Source organism: Bufo bufo, chromosome 10 (assembly GCF_905171765.1).
Source record: "Bufo bufo chromosome 10, aBufBuf1.1, whole genome shotgun sequence".
NCBI lineage: Eukaryota > Metazoa > Chordata > Amphibia > Anura > Bufonidae > Bufo > Bufo bufo.
In genome coordinates this window covers 65,392,707-65,410,040 of record NC_053398.1, presented here as the reverse complement: position 1 = coordinate 65,410,040, position 17,334 = coordinate 65,392,707, and the positions used below count along the sequence as shown (strand labels likewise).

At 41.9% G+C, this 17,334-nt stretch overlaps 1 protein-coding gene across 2 annotated transcripts in view; it reads right to left on the bottom strand.

The window, feature by feature from the left end:
- The window catches only part of NXF1 (nuclear RNA export factor 1), a 41,518-nt gene extending 25,502 nt beyond the window's left edge, over positions 1-16,016 (bottom strand). For both annotated transcript variants that reach the window (XM_040410071.1, XM_040410072.1), the window contains exons 1-7: positions 15,881-16,016; positions 15,530-15,613; positions 3,086-3,190; positions 1,654-1,731; positions 1,450-1,519; positions 1,280-1,368; positions 408-515 (exon numbers count right to left, since the gene is read on the bottom strand). In XM_040410071.1, the coding sequence (XP_040266005.1) occupies positions 408-515; positions 1,280-1,368; positions 1,450-1,519; positions 1,654-1,731; positions 3,086-3,190; positions 15,530-15,613; positions 15,881-15,949 (603 nt within the window). In that variant the 5' untranslated portion in view covers positions 15,950-16,016. The remainder of the gene's footprint in view (positions 1-407; positions 516-1,279; positions 1,369-1,449; positions 1,520-1,653; positions 1,732-3,085; positions 3,191-15,529; positions 15,614-15,880) is intronic.
- Between the last annotated feature and the right edge of the window lie 1,318 nt (positions 16,017-17,334).

Here is a 17,334-nt window from a genome sequence, read left to right as displayed (position 1 = left end):
TGCTCTCCATTCAGAATGCATTTGGATAAGGCCGAATGCACACGGCCGTGTTCAGCGGCCGAGAGCGGTCCATGGTATGCCGGGCTGGATTCCTATTCAGAGCAGGAGCACACGGCGTCATTGGTTGCTATGAGGCCGTGCACTTCATGCCGCCGCTGCACTACAGTAATACACTCATATGATTCCGGTATAGAGCCCCTTGAACGGAACTCAATACCGGAAAAGTTTAACGCTAGTGTGAAAGTACCCTAAGACACACCAAAACTGCAAACTTTTTTTTTTTTTACACAACTTTTCCTATTTAAATTTATTCATTCCAAATTTGTATGTGAAACTTGTCTGCAGCTTGTGTAAGCACAAATAAAGGCACAGTGTAGACCTGATCTTAGAGACATTAAGGGACTCACCATGTTCTCAGACAGGTTAAGAATCTTCAGATTAGGAGCTTTATGATGAATTTCTGACATATGGTCAAGTTTATAGAGTTTGTTGTTACTAAGATCCAAAGACAGCAGCTGTTGTAGAAACAAAAAAGTGAAATTATGGAGCTACAATGAGAAGCAACTTTTTTCCTTCTTTTTTTTTAAAGCTTACATTTTCTTCATAAACAGTCATCTGAACTATATTTCGGATAAATCACTAAAATGTTTTCATGTTTTCATGTTTTAATCATGTTAAATACAGGTAGGTCCCAACTAAGGGGGTCATTTATTATCCAGAAATACACCTATATTAGGTACATTTCTGGTGCAGCTTGAGGCGCAACTATGCGGCTTTTCCCAGCTCACGGAAGGTCTAAATCGCTGGTCTTAATAAATGACCCCCTAAATATCTATGTTTGAACATTTTTTAGGACATGTGCAGTGTTCCTTCTAAGCTGCATGCCCAGGCTTGGACTTATACAGGTGAATACCCCAATGGGCCCCTGAGAAAGATGTGCCCCTTGTCTTCCATCCCCTGCACAAGTGGCACATAATTGTCACGAATACAGGGGAGGGACACAGAACTAGGCCTCAAGGCTAGGGAGAGGGAAAGGGTTACCTCCTAGGAAGCACCTAAACCTAGCCCTGACTCCTGTCAGTATGTATAGACCTTGAAGGTGTGAAAATACATACTCTCTGCTTAACCATTCAACTGCCGGCGCTCTCATCACACCTACCGGGCTAAACAGTGTTTTTTAAGCTTGAGTCGGTTAACTTTTACAGACTCCATTTAAAACTAGCTTCGACTTCAAAGCCCTGCTTCTAGCCATATGCAATATACACAAAGAAAATCTCACCTCTGGCACATTCTCCTCAATTATTTGTAGCATGGCCTGCATACAAGCCTTCCGGTTCGGAATGATGTCTACCTTGTTTTCAACTAGGCCTATAATCAAAGAAAAAGGAGAATGAGTAATATACGGAACAAGAGACAAAAGTGGAAGAAACAACCAGTTTTTATTGTTACCTGGATCCAAACGTACGGACTTCATATTGAGAGCTTGTTGAGCTCCATCATATCGTTTCTGCATACAGGTCTACAGGACAAAAGACCAAATAATAGAAATGAAAGACCAAATATTACAGGACCGGGTTAGCTAAGCCAACTAAGAAAAACATCCGTGGGTAAAAGGCACTCACAGGTCACACAATAACTGAATATCTGAAATACCTTTAAATGTACTATTTCTTCATCTGTCAAACTTTTTGGAAACGATGGGGGAGGACAAGAATGTGTCAAAATCGTAACCTGAAAAAAAGATACATAATACAACATTTTATCAGGGTATGTGTATAAGGCCTTATTCACATGTCAGTGATTTCCATCAGTGATTGTGAGCCAAAACCAGGATTGGATCTACACACAGATCAGGCACAAGGGCTCAAAATCAGTGATGGAAATCGCTGACTGTGTGAATAAAGCATAATACTGTAACTGTTGTACATATATTTTCAACAAGTGTGGGAATAGTCATAGTACAACATAAAGAAAATGTTTGGGAATATTTGATTTTCTTTTGCTACATGATCCTTTACCACTTTTAAAGAACAGAAGTCAAGTTTCCAGACAGTTCAGGACTAGCAAGACATAAATTATACATAATTATGTCTTTATATACATAAATACTCTTATGAGCTACAGAACATACTCACATCTGAAGTCGATTCGCATAAAACTTTGTTCCAATACTGTATACTGTAAGCTCGGACAAGAATAGAACAGGTTATATATTTTTTAGCGGGGCCACGGAACGGAGCAACGGATGTGGACAGCACACTGAGTGCTGTCCGCATCTTTTGCGGCCCCATTGAAGTGAATGGGTCCGCATCCGAGCCGTCAAAATGGTGGCTCGGATGTGGACCAAAACAATGGCCGTGTGCATAAGGCCTTAGAATGTATTTGCTCCGATGAGCCAAAGTTATTACTGCAAAGTCTCGTGAGACTTTGCGTGATAACTTCATAAATTAGTTTGTACTGTAAAAAAACAAACACATTTCCCGAACTCTGGTTCGGTTCCTGCTACGTACTGTATTGGAACAAAGTTTTATCCGAATATACACACACGTGTATCTGTATTATATAAAAGAACACACAGCATGCGCAAAAACAAATCTTATGTGCATATTGGCACAAATTTACTAAGCCTGTAGATGGCAGACATTTAGACAGGCTATCTAGACCTGCACCAGCTTTATCACAGTGGCTCCGGATAAATGAGGTGCAGGGATAGATCCTTTTATCTGGCTCTAAACCAATTATCAGCTTATTATGAGACAACATTTAATGCCAGAACCGTTGTGCAATTTAAGCACAAAATGAAGCCTCTTAGACTCCAGCCCCTTTCCACTAGGCTGCATCCCTTTTTGAGCGAGACAGAAATAGTGTAGAAACACCTTAGTATATCTGGGTCTGTATTAAAATTGGCGCAAAGGAAAAGTGGAGCAGTTGCCCATGGTGACCAGATACCATACCACCACAATTGTTTCGAAGGTACTGTGGGAAATGAGAGCAACAACCTGATCGGTTACCATGCACAAATAGTCTACTACTGTTTTTCTACACACCAAACTATTTTTTGCTGTGTTTATTACACTAGTTTTACCTTGAAGTTTTCTCGGTCAGTGAATGTCCGTGAAATCTGTTTTAAGGCTTTTGCCACAGCAGAATCTTCCACGAAGAAGTGAGCTCGAGAATGGTCACAATGATACTATAAAAAAAACACAATAAAAAGTGAAAGAGGAAAGACTTTTTTTTTGCCATCCCAGACTATTCAATAACATATTCAAGGAAAATCCCAGCAGTCGTGTCTTCAATCAATAGGATATTTATTTCATCAAATTAGAAATGTCCACAATCCTGGACGCGTTTACAGGTATACAAAATGACCTAGTTTATATAAAGGGATATACTCCTCCCCTCATGACAACATCTCCCACTCCCATTACCTACACAGGTGATGGGAGGGGTGTATAATTAACAAAGAAAATACGCCCATTAGTAAATCACAAAAAATGTGTCTGTGTCTCAGATTATACTTCACAATCACATGCATGCAAAAAAAATGATTCAAAATCATATACACATTTATATATCATACATTGCCAGGTATATAAGGCCCCTCACTGAATATTAGATGTCTGAAAAATAGAACATAAGCATAGTATTAGCTTATTAGATATGCATAATCTCATAATCCCTATTAAGGCCTCTGGGATGTAAAGTATCCAACGTGTGGATCCAATACGCCTCTCTGCGCAGTAACAGCTTCTTCAGATCACCTCCTCTCCTAGGTCTTTTGACCTGTTCCAAAACTTGGAACCTCAACTGAGCGATCCCATGTTTGCACTGTTCAAAATTAAATGGAATAGGTAACAATAAATTTTTTGTACGAATGGTCGATTTATGTTTCCCAATGCGATCCCTAATCGTTTGTGTAGTCTCCCCAATATATAATAGGCCACACGGGCACTTTATTAAGTATATGACATTAGTAGATTTGCATGTGAAAAAACCTTCAATAGAGAAAGGGCGCCCACTATGGGGATGAAAAAATGTAGAACCTCTGATTATATGGGAACATTGGGAACAGTGCAAACATGGGAACGTGCCCTTGCGTTGCGTCGCTAATACAGATTGTTTCAGGGTCTTTGTACTTCCAATGTCTGAATGTACCAATTTATCCCTATAACTAGAATTCTTCTTGTTGCATATCAGAGGTGGATTTTTAAACTCCTCAATGATAGGGTAAGCCTTCTGCAACAGAGGCCAATGTTTCCGGATAATATTATCTAATTTCTGGTTATAGGGATGAAATTTGTGTACTAATGCTACCCTAGAAGATGTATCTCTAGATGATTTACCAAATTCCATGAGTGTTGTTTGTGTTTGACTCAGGATGGAACGGGGATAACCCCTTTGTTCAAATCGTTGAGTCATTTCATTCATCCTGACAAATTGCGTGTCAGGGTCAGAAACAATGCGCGGGGGGCGTGGCCGAGCCAGCATGGAGTGAGGAAGCAGGATTGCAGTGCTGGTACAAAATCCTGTGAAATATCCTTTATACACCTGGCATAATCGGGGTTTTTTGAGCGCATTCACTATATGTTGGACCCCTTCGTACTTGGGGACACACTGCCCGGTGCTGGATTGCTGAGTTTTGGCTGTGGCGCTGTGGATGCCGAAGGATTGAGGGAGAGGAGCGGAGGGACGCAAACTGAGAAGAGTGTGGAGTGAGGCCGGGACACGATCCGCCACAAGGTACACAGTGCAGGTACGGCTTGCTGAAAGTTGCTAACAACTTACCTTGGACTGCTGCCGATACCTGCTGGAATCTTGAGCCGAAGACCGAGGCGGGAAGAAGCCGCGCAGTGGGCACCATCTTGCCGTTAAGTGTATGTGCAGCGGCGCTCCTCTCTGCCCCAGCAAACGGAGTGGATCGGCGAAACGCTCTGTATCTCCCTACTTCCACTATTATCCTGAAGTCCTGCAGTGGTAATCCTGTTAGGAGCCCTGATATATGAAAGCTGCAGAGTTCACCGCAGTTTATATGAAAGTTTAATGGTGGTGCTGTTGTACTTATCCCCCTCCCCCCTGAGGAATGTAAAGATATCTGGCAGTCTACTTGGCTGTGTGGCAGGACTTGCTGAATTTAATAAAGCCTTATCTTGATTTGCTGCATGAGTGACAAACCCCAGCAGATCTTTAAAGTGTCTGTGGACTATTTCTATGGGCCGCAAAACTTCTTCTGTGGCTCCATCATCTGACGCCATGAGTCAAACTGAACAGGAAAGTGAGGGGTCTCCTGTCCCTGGTTCCTCTGCTGAAGCCTCTCAAATTAAGAAAGCTATTGCTGATTGTCAAGCTGCTCTTACATCAAAGATAGACCATCTACAGTCTGACCTTAGATGTTTGCGACACGATTTTGACAAAATACGTGAAAGAACATCTGCAGTGGAGCAAAGAGTGAGTGATGTGGAAGATGCGTCCAGAGCAGCTGGAAATGACACCAGGCAGCTGCTGCAACAGGTACAGATGCTGCAAGCCAGGGCGGAGGACGCTGAGAACCGCAATAGACGTAACAACGTCCGTATCCTGGGCTTACCGGAGCGAGCAGAAGGGTCTACCCCAGAAATTTTTGCGGAACCGCTCATAAAAGAAGTGTTAGGCTGCGTTCACACGGGCGAGATTTCCGCGCGGGTGCAATGCGGTAGGTGAACGCATTGCACCCGCACTGAATCTGGACCCATTCATTTCAGTGGGGCTGTTCAGACGAGCGATGATTTTCACGCATCACTTATGCGTTGCGTGAAAATCGCAGCATGCTCTATATTCTGCGTTTTTCACGCAACGCAGGCCCCATAGAAGTGAATGGGGTTGCGTGAAAATCGCATGCATCCGCAAGCAAGTGCGGATGCGGTGCGATTTTCACGCACGGTTGCTAGGTGACTGTCTATACACTGTATTATTTTCCCTTATAACATGGTTATAAGGGAAAATAATAGCATTCTGAATACAGAATGCTTAGTAGGTGATCAATTGAGGGTTAAAAAATAAAAAAAATTAACTCACCTTGTCCTCTTGTTCGCGTAGTTCTCCCGGTCTTTAGTTCTTTAAAAAGATGAACTATGGGCTAAAGGACCTTTGGTGACGTCAGATCACATGCTCCAATCACAGGGTCCATCACCGCGGTGATGTACCATGTGATTGGAGCATGTGATCTGACGTCACCAAAGGTCCTTTAGCCCATAGTTCATCTTTTTAAAGAACTAAAGACCGGGAGAACTACGCGAACAAGAGGACAAGGTGAGTTAATTTTTTTTATTTTTTAACCCTCAATTGATCACCTACTAAGCATTCTGTATTCAGAATGCTATTATTTTCCCTTATAACCATGTTATAAGGGAAAATAATAACATCTACACAACACCGAACTCAAACCTGAACTTCAGTGAAGAAGTTCGGGTCTGGGTACCACAGTCGTTTTTTTATCACGCGCGTACAAAACACATTGCACCCGCGCGATAAAAACTGAACATCGGAACGCAATCGCAGTCAAAACTGACTGCAATTGCATTCCTACTCGCGCGGGTTTGCCGCAACACACCGGGACGCATCCGGAACTAATCCGGACACGCTCATGTGAACGCAGCCTTACATCTCAACTCACTTTCCAGTTGCTTTGTTATAGAAAGGGCACATCGGATTCCAACCAGGCCCTTACCGCCGGGATCCCCTGCTAGACCTTTCATCATGAAGATCCTGAACTACAGGGACAGAGACGCTATTTTGCTAGCTGCTCGACAGAAGGGGAATGTCAGCTATGAGAATGTCCGTTTGTCCTTTTACCCTGACTTTGTGGCAGAGGTCCAGAAGAAAAGGAAGCAGTTTACTGAGGTCCGAGCGCGGCTGAGGGACCAAAATGTGAAATATGCCATGATCTACCCTTCTCGCTTGAGGGTGCAGGATGGTGAAACCGTCCGTTTTTTAGTACTCCTGAAGAGGCTACTGAATGGATTGAGAGAAATCTAAATGCAAGGCCTCACCGCTGATGGTTTATACTATAGTGATGGCAGTTGGAGCAAATAATACATGAATAAATGTTAAATTGTTTTGCTGACAAAATGGTTGGGGGGGGAGTATCTGGTTTAAATGCACCATTATTACTCCGGTTAGAATCCCTGTTCTTTGACTGTCTATTGATCAGATGTTTAACCCCATATTGGTATGCTGGTCGGAAACTATGGAGATGTTATCTTTGGAAGAATAAATGGCGGTAATTAAGCTACTTTCGTGGAATGTTCGGGGTCTGAATGATAAGATTAAACGGTCTTTAGTGTTCAATTATCTGAAGAGGTATAACCCTGACATAATGTTATTGCAAGAAACGCACCTGCAGGGCCAGAAAGTACTAGCTTTGCGGCGCCCATGGATAGGCCCCACATATCATGCGGTTTACTCAAACCACGCTAGAGGCGTGTATTTTAATTGCTAAAAGTCTTCCATTTCAAATACTATCTGTGCAGCTAGACCCTTATGGTAGGTATGTGATTTTACATGCTTGTGTCAGAGGCCTGCAGTACCTATTTGTGGGACTATATATTCCTCCGCCATTCCGCAGAGAGGTCATAGACTTAATTACAGCTAAAATAGCAGGATTTCCAGCAATGCCTTATATTATTATGGGTGACTATAATGCCACTTTAGATCCTATACGGGACAGAAGGGTTCCCCAGGCCTCACACAACAATGTCCTATCACATTGGGCTAATACTTATGATTTAGTAGAGGCGTGGCGCTATTTCCACCCCACAGATGCGCAATTCTCTTGCTATTCAGCTTCTACTGGCTCACTCTCTCGTATAGATCTGGCCTTTGTCAGCAGAGACTTATCCCCCTATATCAAGTCCAGTGATTATCTACCGAGAGGGGTTTCAGACCATGCCCCCCTCCTTCTGATACTGTCACAGCCGCTGGCTTCGACTGATAAGCAGTGGCGGTTAAACCCTATGTGGCTCGAGGTATTACCTGTGGTGATAGAGAGTCTAGATGCAATGGGGAACTACTGGGCAGAAAATGAAGGGTCTACGAATCCTCTGGTAGAATGGGATGCTTTCAAATCAGTAATGAGAGGGGCATTGATTGCTGCTATTGCAACTCATAGAAAGGAACTGAATATCAAACGGATAAAACTAGAGACGGAACTAGCTGATAAGGAGAGGTTATATATACTAGATCCGTGCCCTGAGAAGCAGACTTTGTGGATTGAGGCGCAGCGTAGGTTTACTTTGCATTTAACTGAATATACTGAGAAGAAACTTTTAAATCAGAGGCAAACTATTTTTTCAGATGGTGATAAGTGTGGCAGGGCCTTGGCGTACTTGACTAGATCTGAGACACAGCAAACGGTGGTGGCGGGAGTTCTGAACGATCAGGGGCTCTTATTGAGGGAGCCTAGAGATGTCTGCCGACAGTTTGCCTCCTATTATGAGACATTGTATGCCCCCAAGATCACGTGTACTTCGGAGGAAATTGTCAATTTCTTAGCAGGTATTAATATTCCTTCTTTGGACAGAGATGACAGGGGAGCCCTGGCGGCAGACATATCTGACCTGGAGATTGAAACGGCCATTATTTCCTTAGCAACCAAGAAAACCCCGGGACCCGATGGATTTCCTGCTGAATGGTATAAGCGATTTTCTAAAGACCTGGTTAGTAGATTTGGGAAGCTGTTGAGGTATGCACTGGAAAGTGGTTCGTTGCCACCGTCCTTTCTGGAGGCAACGATAGTAGTGATTCACAAGTCGGGGAAACCATCTGACCAGTGTAGCTCTTATCGACCTATCTCACTTCTGAATCTTGACGTCAAAATCTTTGCGAAGGTACTGGCGTTAAGATTGCGGGGGGTAATTCTCTCCTTGGTTGGGGTAGATCAATCGGGTTTTATGCCAGGGAAAAACCACAGATATTAATTTAAGGCGATTGTTCACTAATCTTCAGGTCAAACATGATAACAGAGGTATGAGGGCTCTTGCGTCCTTAGACAATGAAAAAGCATTTGATTCAGTAGAATGGGAATTTATGTGGGCAGTGCTGACTCAAATGGGCTTTCCAGAGAAATTTTTGTGCTGGTTACAAATGCTTTATAGATCCCCTTCGGCGAGAGTCAGGGTGAATGGGTATACATCGGACTCCTTCCCCTTGGGTAGAGGCACTAGACAGGGCTGCCCTCTCTCCCCCCTGTTATTTGCATTAATTATGGAACCTTTGTCGATACTCATATCCTCTAATTCAGGTATAGAAGGCTGGGAAATAGCTGGAATATCAGAAAAGCTTTCATTATATGATGATGACATGCTGGTTTACCTAGCAGATTCAGGGAAATCCTTGGATACCCTTTTAGGTGTTGTTGATCAATTTGGGGGTTACTCGGGTCTCCGTGTGAACTGGGCTAAGTCTGGTCTATGTCTGGTTGATGATGTTGACCCAGCTCGCATTTCGGTGAACAATAAGCTTCAGATTGTGGAGCAATTTACATATTTGGGGATTATTGTTCATAAAGAAGTGGCAAAATTTTATGATTTGAATGTTGCTCCTACAATGCAATCCATTACTCGAAAGCTAGAGGCTTGGGAAAACCTTCCCTTAACTCTGATTGGGCGTATCAATGTGGTAAAAATGATTCTTCTCCCAAAATTGCTATACTTATATAGGGCTGCCCCAGTGTTACTCCCCAAGAGACATTTTGCTACTTTGGATAGAATAATCGCTCCCTTTCTATGGAATAAGTCTTCTCCCAGAATAGCGAGATCCACCCTCCAGGCGTCTTACCTGCGGGGGGTCTTGCCTTGCCAAACCTGTACATGTACTATGTAGCGGTGCAGCTGAGCTATGTGGCGTGGTGGGTACGGGCTGGCTCAGGTAACCCGGCGGTAGTGTTGGAGGCAGCTTTATTGGGGTCCTATGAGGCACTTACGAACTTGGCGTATAGGAGGGGGGCTAGGTCTACAATACACTACACCCAATCGATGGCTGCTGCAGTACAGATGTGGGTCAAATGGGGTCAGAAATGTAACCCTGATGAGAATGATATTACTTGGTCGCCATATTTGCCTTTGTGGAGAAACAGAGTTCTTCCGGAGCTGTTCTCATTACTGGAGTTTGAATTTTGGCCTCAGAGGGGGGTGCGCTACCTTACCCAACTATATGATAAGGACCTATTTAGAACCTTTAATAAGTTGAAACAGGAGTTTAATTTGCCCCAGCGTTGTTTGTATAGATATCTTCAACTCAGGCATGCCCGTCAGGCTCAGCTTGGTAGAGAACCTTTAAAGCTGGAGTGTGGTACAGTTGAGGCAGCGATTAGGAGGGTTCCGGTGGTCAAACCAGTGTCGACCCTGTATGCGTCGTTGATGGCGTTGCAGGACTCCCCCCTAGACAGGGCATTTGTTAGGTGGAAAAGGGACATTGAAGGTTTGGAAGATGTTCATGTTAAAGAATCTAGCTGTACATGGAGATCTACAGTGGTAAGTGCTAGGGATCAGTTGATTCAAGTTAAATGGCTTCATAGGATTTATTATACTCCTGTGAGACTATTTAAAATGGGTAAATTGCCGAACCCTCATTGTACAAGATGTGGACATGAAAACGGTTGTCTTATACACATGGTTTGGCAGTGTCCGATTATTCATGGCTTCTGGGAAGAGATCCATGAATATTTTAATGACAAACTAGGCTTTCCTAACGTCTGTACTGAACTCACTAGTCTGTTGGGAGTAGCCAACGAGATTGTTCCAACCAAATTTGGCAGGAAGCTGTATAGAATACTCTTATACTATGCTAGGAAAACTATCCTTCTTAACTGGAAACCTCCTAAGAATCCTACTGTGCAACAATGGGTACATCTAGTTAATGCTGATCTTGAATTATACAAGTTTGTGTATGAGAGAAGAGGGACCCCTGATCGCTTCATGAAGATATGGGACCCCTGGATTGGAGCCCAGACTCTAGTACCATAGATGACTGAAAGACTGTTCTGACCAATGAAGGCGTGTGTGAATGTGTGTGTGTGTGCAGTACTTTTAATCTTCCTTAGGATTGATATGTTGGGTACTGTTCATCCTGAAAGTGATATCTTTTTCTTCTGTCCCAAACTTGGGTCATGAGGAACTGTTATGATTGATCCCATGTATATGATTTGTACTGGACTCAATTGATGATTGTCTGTATTTGATGTGTTTATGCTTTTGCTAAATTAATAAATAAAAAGATACTATTAAAAAAAAGAAACAATGCGCCGCACTCGTTGATACTGAGATTTAGGGATTGCTCTTTTCAATGCTGGTGGATGAGAGCTTGTGAAGTGAAGAATGCTGTTCCTATCCGTATCCTTCCTAAATAGATCTGTAGATAACCTACCATGTTGATCCTTTATCACCATAGTATCTAAAAAGCTAACTCTTTCACTATCTTGAACCAATGTAAATTTTAAACCCTCGTATGCATGGTTAAGATGGTCAAGGAAGGTTAAAAGGGTCTCATGTGGCCCCGCCCATATGCAAAAGATGTCATCAATAAATCTTTTCCAGATAAGGACATCATTTGAATACCATACGGTGTTATATACTTTCAATTCCTCAAATTGTGACATATATGCATTTGCATAGGGCAGGGCCACATTCGACCCAATCGCGGTCCCCCGCCTTTGTAGGTAAAAGTCATCTTCAAACATAAAAAATAGTTTTCATATAATACTAATTTCAATAGTTGCAACAAAAATTCCTGTTCATCCTGAGTATACTGACTCCTACCTAATAATGATTTGACTGCTTCAACACCAGTAGCATGGTCTATGGAGGTGTAGAGACTTACCACGTCTATAGTTACTAATAGACTATCAGGTGGAACGGTTTCTAAATTGGCTATTGTGTTGAGAAAATGCTGTGTGTCAGACAAAAAAGATTTTGTATCCTTAATTAAAGGAGGAGTCAAAGTTTTTTCCAACAATAGCCAATGGTGATAATATAGAGCCTACAGAAGCCACAATTGGTCGCCCTGGGGGGTCAATTAAGGTCTTATGTACCTTGGGCAAAACATAGAAAACTGGGGTAATCGGTGTGTGATCCAAAATGTGTGTAATTTGCCATCAATAACCCCTAAGGATAAATATTGGTTAACTAATTGCATAATTTTGTCTTTGATACGAAACACCGGATCCCCTGATAATTTCATATATGTCTCTTTATCCGAAAGTTGACGCATTATTTCTGCAACATATTTTGCCCGATCCATTAGTACAATAGCGCCGCCTTTATCCGCAGGCTTCAAAATAAGACCTTTATCCTCCATCAATGACCGGATAGCCATATTTTCCTGTAATGTCACATTATGTGAAAAACGCAATTCACCCCTCTTTATCGAATCCAACTGGCTCTGAATGTCTCTGTTAACTAAATGAATATAAGTCTCTATAGGATGGTACACCTTAGGGGGCATGAAGCGGCTCTTGATCTTGAGACCCAAATCAGCAAGACGTAAACCTGAATGTCCCTCCTCAACCCCATGTGGTTTTTCTGAAGATTCCAAGAAATGGACCTTAAGTCTCAGTTTGCGAAAAAATTGATTCAAATCAATGTCAAACTGAAAGGAATCAAATGGAGTGGATGGACTAAACGAAAGTCCTTTCTGCAGCGCAGTCATTTGTTCAATATTAAGACTTTTAGAGGACAGATTAATTACAAGAGACGGGCTCTTACCTGAGAGCGCGTCTGAACCATCTGGCTCGCTCCCGTCATCTCCGGTGCTTCCGGCCTGCACGCCTCGTGTGTCTCCTCCCCCTCCACGCGGACGCCAACCGCCCTTCCGAAAAAAACTACTTTCGTTTAGTCCATCCACTCCATTTGATTCCTTTCAGTTTGACATTGATTTGAATCAATTTTTTCGCAAACTGAGACTTAAGGTGCATTTCTTGGAATCTTCGGAAAAACCGCATGGGGTGCATGGGGTTGAGGAGGGACATTCAGGTTTAAGTCTTGCTGATTTGGGTCTCAAGATCAAGAGCCGCTTCATGCCCCCTAAGGTGTACCATCCTATAGAGACTTATATTCATTTAGTTAACAGAGACATTCAGAGCCAGTTGGATTCGATAAAGAGGGGTGAATTGCGTTTTTCACATAATGTGACATTACAGGAAAATATGGCAATCCGGTCATTGATGGAGGATAAAGGTCTTATTTTGAAGCCTGCGGATAAAGGCGGGGCTATTGTACTAATGGATCGGGCAAAATATGTTGCAGAAATAATGCGTCAACTTTCGGATAAAGAGACTTATATGAAATTATCAGGGGATCCGGTGTTTCGTATCAAAGACAAAATTATGCAATTAGTTAACCAATATTTATCCTTAGGGGTTATTGATGGCAAATTACACACATTTTTGATTAATCACACACCGATTACCCCAGTTTTCTATGTTTTGCCCAAGGTACATAAGACCTTAATTGACCCCCCAGGGCGACCAATTGTGGCTTCTGTAGGCTCTATATTATCACCATTGGCTATGGTGTTGGAAAAAACTTTGACTCCTTTAATTAAGGATACAAAATCTTTGTCTGACACACAGCATTTTCTCAACACAATAGCCAATTTAGAAACCGTTCCACCTGATAGTCTATTAGTAACTATAGACGTGGTAAGTCTCTACACCTCCATAGACCATGCTACTGGTGTTGAAGCAGTCAAATCATTATTAGGTAGGAGTCAGTATACTCAGGATGAACAGGAATTTTTGTTGCAACTATTGAAATTAGTATTATATGAAAACTATTTTATGTTTGAAGATGACTTTTACCTACAAAGGCGGGGGACCGCGATGGGGTCGAATGTGGCCCCGCCCTATGCAAATGCATATATGTCACAATTTGAGGAATTGAAAGTATATAACACCGTAAGGTATTCAAATTATGTCCTTATCTGGAAAAGATTTATTGATTACATCTTTTGCATATGGGCGGGGCCACATGAGACCCTTTTAACCTTCCTTGACCATCTTAACCATGCATACGAGGGTTTAAAATTTACATTGGTTCAAGATAGTGAAAGAGTTAGCTTTTTAGATACTATGGTGATAAAGGATCAACATGGTAGGTTATCTACAGATCTATTTAGGAAGGATACGGATAGGAACAGCATTCTTCACTTCACAAGCTCTCATCCACCAGCATTGAAAAGAGCAATTCCTAAATCTCAGTATCAACGAGTGCGGCGCATTGTTTCTGACCCTGACACGCAATTTGTCAGGATGAATGAAATGACTCAACGATTTGAACAAAGGGGTTATCCCCGTTCCATCCTGAGTCAAACACAAACAACACTCATGGAATTTGGTAAATCATCTAGAGATACATCTTCTAGGGTAGCATTAGTACACAAATTTCATCCCTATAACCAGAAATTAGATAATATTATTCGGAAACATTGGCCTCTGTTGCAGAAGGCTTACCCTATCATTGAGGAGTTTAAAAATCCACCTCTGATATGCAACAAGAAGAATTCTAGTTATAGGGATAAATTGGTACATTCAGACATTGGAAGTACAAAGACCCTGAAACAATCTGTATTAGCGACGCAACGCAAGGGCACGTTCCCATGTTTGCACTGTTCCCATATAATCAGAGGTTCTACATTTTTTCATCCCCATAGTGGGCGCCCTTTCTCTATTGAAGGTTTTTTCACATGCGAATCTACTAATGTCATATACTTAATAAAGTGCCCGTGTGGCCTATTATATATTGGGGAGACTACACAAACGATTAGGGATCGCATTGGGAAACATAAATCGACCATTCGTACAAAAAATTTATTGTTACCTATTCCATTTAATTTTGAACAGTGCAAACATGGGATCGCTCAGTTGAGGTTCCAAGTTTTGGAACAGGTCAAAAGACCTAGGAGAGGAGGTGATTTAAAGAAGCTGTTACTGCGCAGAGAGGCGTATTGGATCCACACGTTGGATACTTTACATCCCAGAGGCCTTAATAGGGATTATGAGATTATGCATATCTAATAAGCTAATACTATGCTTATGTTCTATTTTTCAGACATCTAATATTCGGTGAGGGGCCTTATATACCTGGCAATGTATGAGATAAATATATATATAAATGTGTATATGATTTTGAATCATTTTTTTTGCATACATGTGATTGTGAAGTATAATCTGAGACACAGACCCATTTTTTGTGATTTACTAATGGGCGTATTTTCTTTGTTAATTATACACCCCTCCGATCACCTGTGTAGGTAATGGGAGTGGGAGATGTTGTCATGAGGGGAGGAGTATATCCCTTTATATAAACTAGGTCATTTTGTATACCTGTAAACGCGTCCAGGATTGTGGACATTTCTAATTTGATGAAATAAATATCCTATTGATTGAAGACACGACTGCTGGGATTTTCCTTGAATATACGTGGATTTCATTCCTATCCCGTGCAACCAGAGTGAGTGCCGACTATTTTTCTTGTGAATTATTCAATAACATATGACTTACCTCAACAGGTGTGAATGGTAGCGCACAGGCACTTTGTAAGAGACCTATTAGCCAACCCTTATCATATTTTTTCCCATGAGGAATCTGATAAAAGAAAAAAAAAAAAAGATAAGTTGTTATAGCATTGCACAATGAGTATTATGTACATTTTTCCTCTCAATTACGCCAACTAAAACATGATGTTATTTTACACCATTAAAGCATTACGTACTTGACAGAAACCAAACTCAACATGCAATATTATATAAAATATCCAGGTAAGAACACTGTGAAATTCTACTCTACTGTATATTACATTATTGTTCTGTTGATCATTGCAATCTATAATCTGTAATACTGTAATGGACTTACTGTGACTTTGAACCAGCTTTTTTCCTCTCTTGTCTCATTTCTAGGATGATGGGGAGTGTCTCTAGACATGTTCGCATGGGAGCTTACTCTGTCTCTCCCTGGTCTGTCATCCCTTTTTCTCCCACCCCGACTGTAAGGATTGCTGGAGGTTTAATACAGGGAAAGCATTAAAAATACATCACACATATTGGTTAATTTGGATCTACCCCTTTCCCTGGCAACAACTATAGAGTTGATTTTGATAACACAGGTGCGCAAAGGGGCCCAAATTCCAATGAGTATCTTTCCGATTTCACAGGGCATTTTTTACGCATTTGGATTCCAAACTACTTCTCACGCTTTAGGGCCCCTAAAATTCCAGGGCAGAATAAATACCCCACAAGTGACCCCATTTTGGAAAGAAGACACCCCAAGGTATTCCGTGAGGGGCATGGCAAGTTCCTAGAATTTTTTATTTTTTTTGCACAAGTTAGCGGAAAATGATTAGTTTTTTTTTCTTACAAAGTCTCATATTCCACTAACTTGTGACAAAAAATAAAATTTTACATGAACTCAACAGTGGTAAATATATCTTCCCATGTATTGACCGATGCACAGACTGAACTTTTATCTAAGGGTTTGTCTTATTGTCCTTCGGTGGGTGTAGACTGGTTTCAACTTGAGGTTGACCTACAGCGGTTTTTTAGAAATAAACTTAAAGTGTGGTTCTCAGATGCAAACAAACATGTGATTAGTTGAGAAAATGTTGATCATATTAACACAGGAGATTGTGAACTCTCCCTTCGTGGTGTTGGCTTACACGCGAAGAGTGACTTCACTCCACAATTGAATTGTCCAGCCATTGACACGTATATCAATGCTGTCAGGGCAGATATTAACAACCTGAAGGATCCTATGCAGGACAGTGGTTTAATACATCCGAACATGACATCTGCAGATATACGGGCCCTAGATGAGCTGTGCAACAACGGTTCCCTCACAGTCAAACCCGCTGACAAGGGGGGAGCCGTTGTTGTCATGGATACAAAATGGTATATCTCTGAGATCCAGAGACAAGTTGGGGACGAAAGAGTGTACAGGCGTCTCAATCATGTGATTAGAACTATGACTAGTGTACTTAACAGAGCCAAGATGGGAGGTCTGATTGATGGACACCTGTACACCTATCAGTGACACACCCTAAGACGCCATTGATATATGTGTTACCTAAAATTCATAAGTGTCTTAGTAATCCCCCAGGGAGGCCAATAGTGTCCGGTAGAGAGTCAGTGTTTTCTAGTATAGCCATCTTCTTAGACAGGATCCTTCGTCAGTTTGCTATTGCAGCCAGGTCGTACATACGAGACACAGGCGATTTCTTGGATAAAATTGCGCGGGTGGTGGTGACCCCGAATACTATACTGGCATCATTTGATGTGGTCAGCCTCTACACCTCTATCAATCATGATAGATGT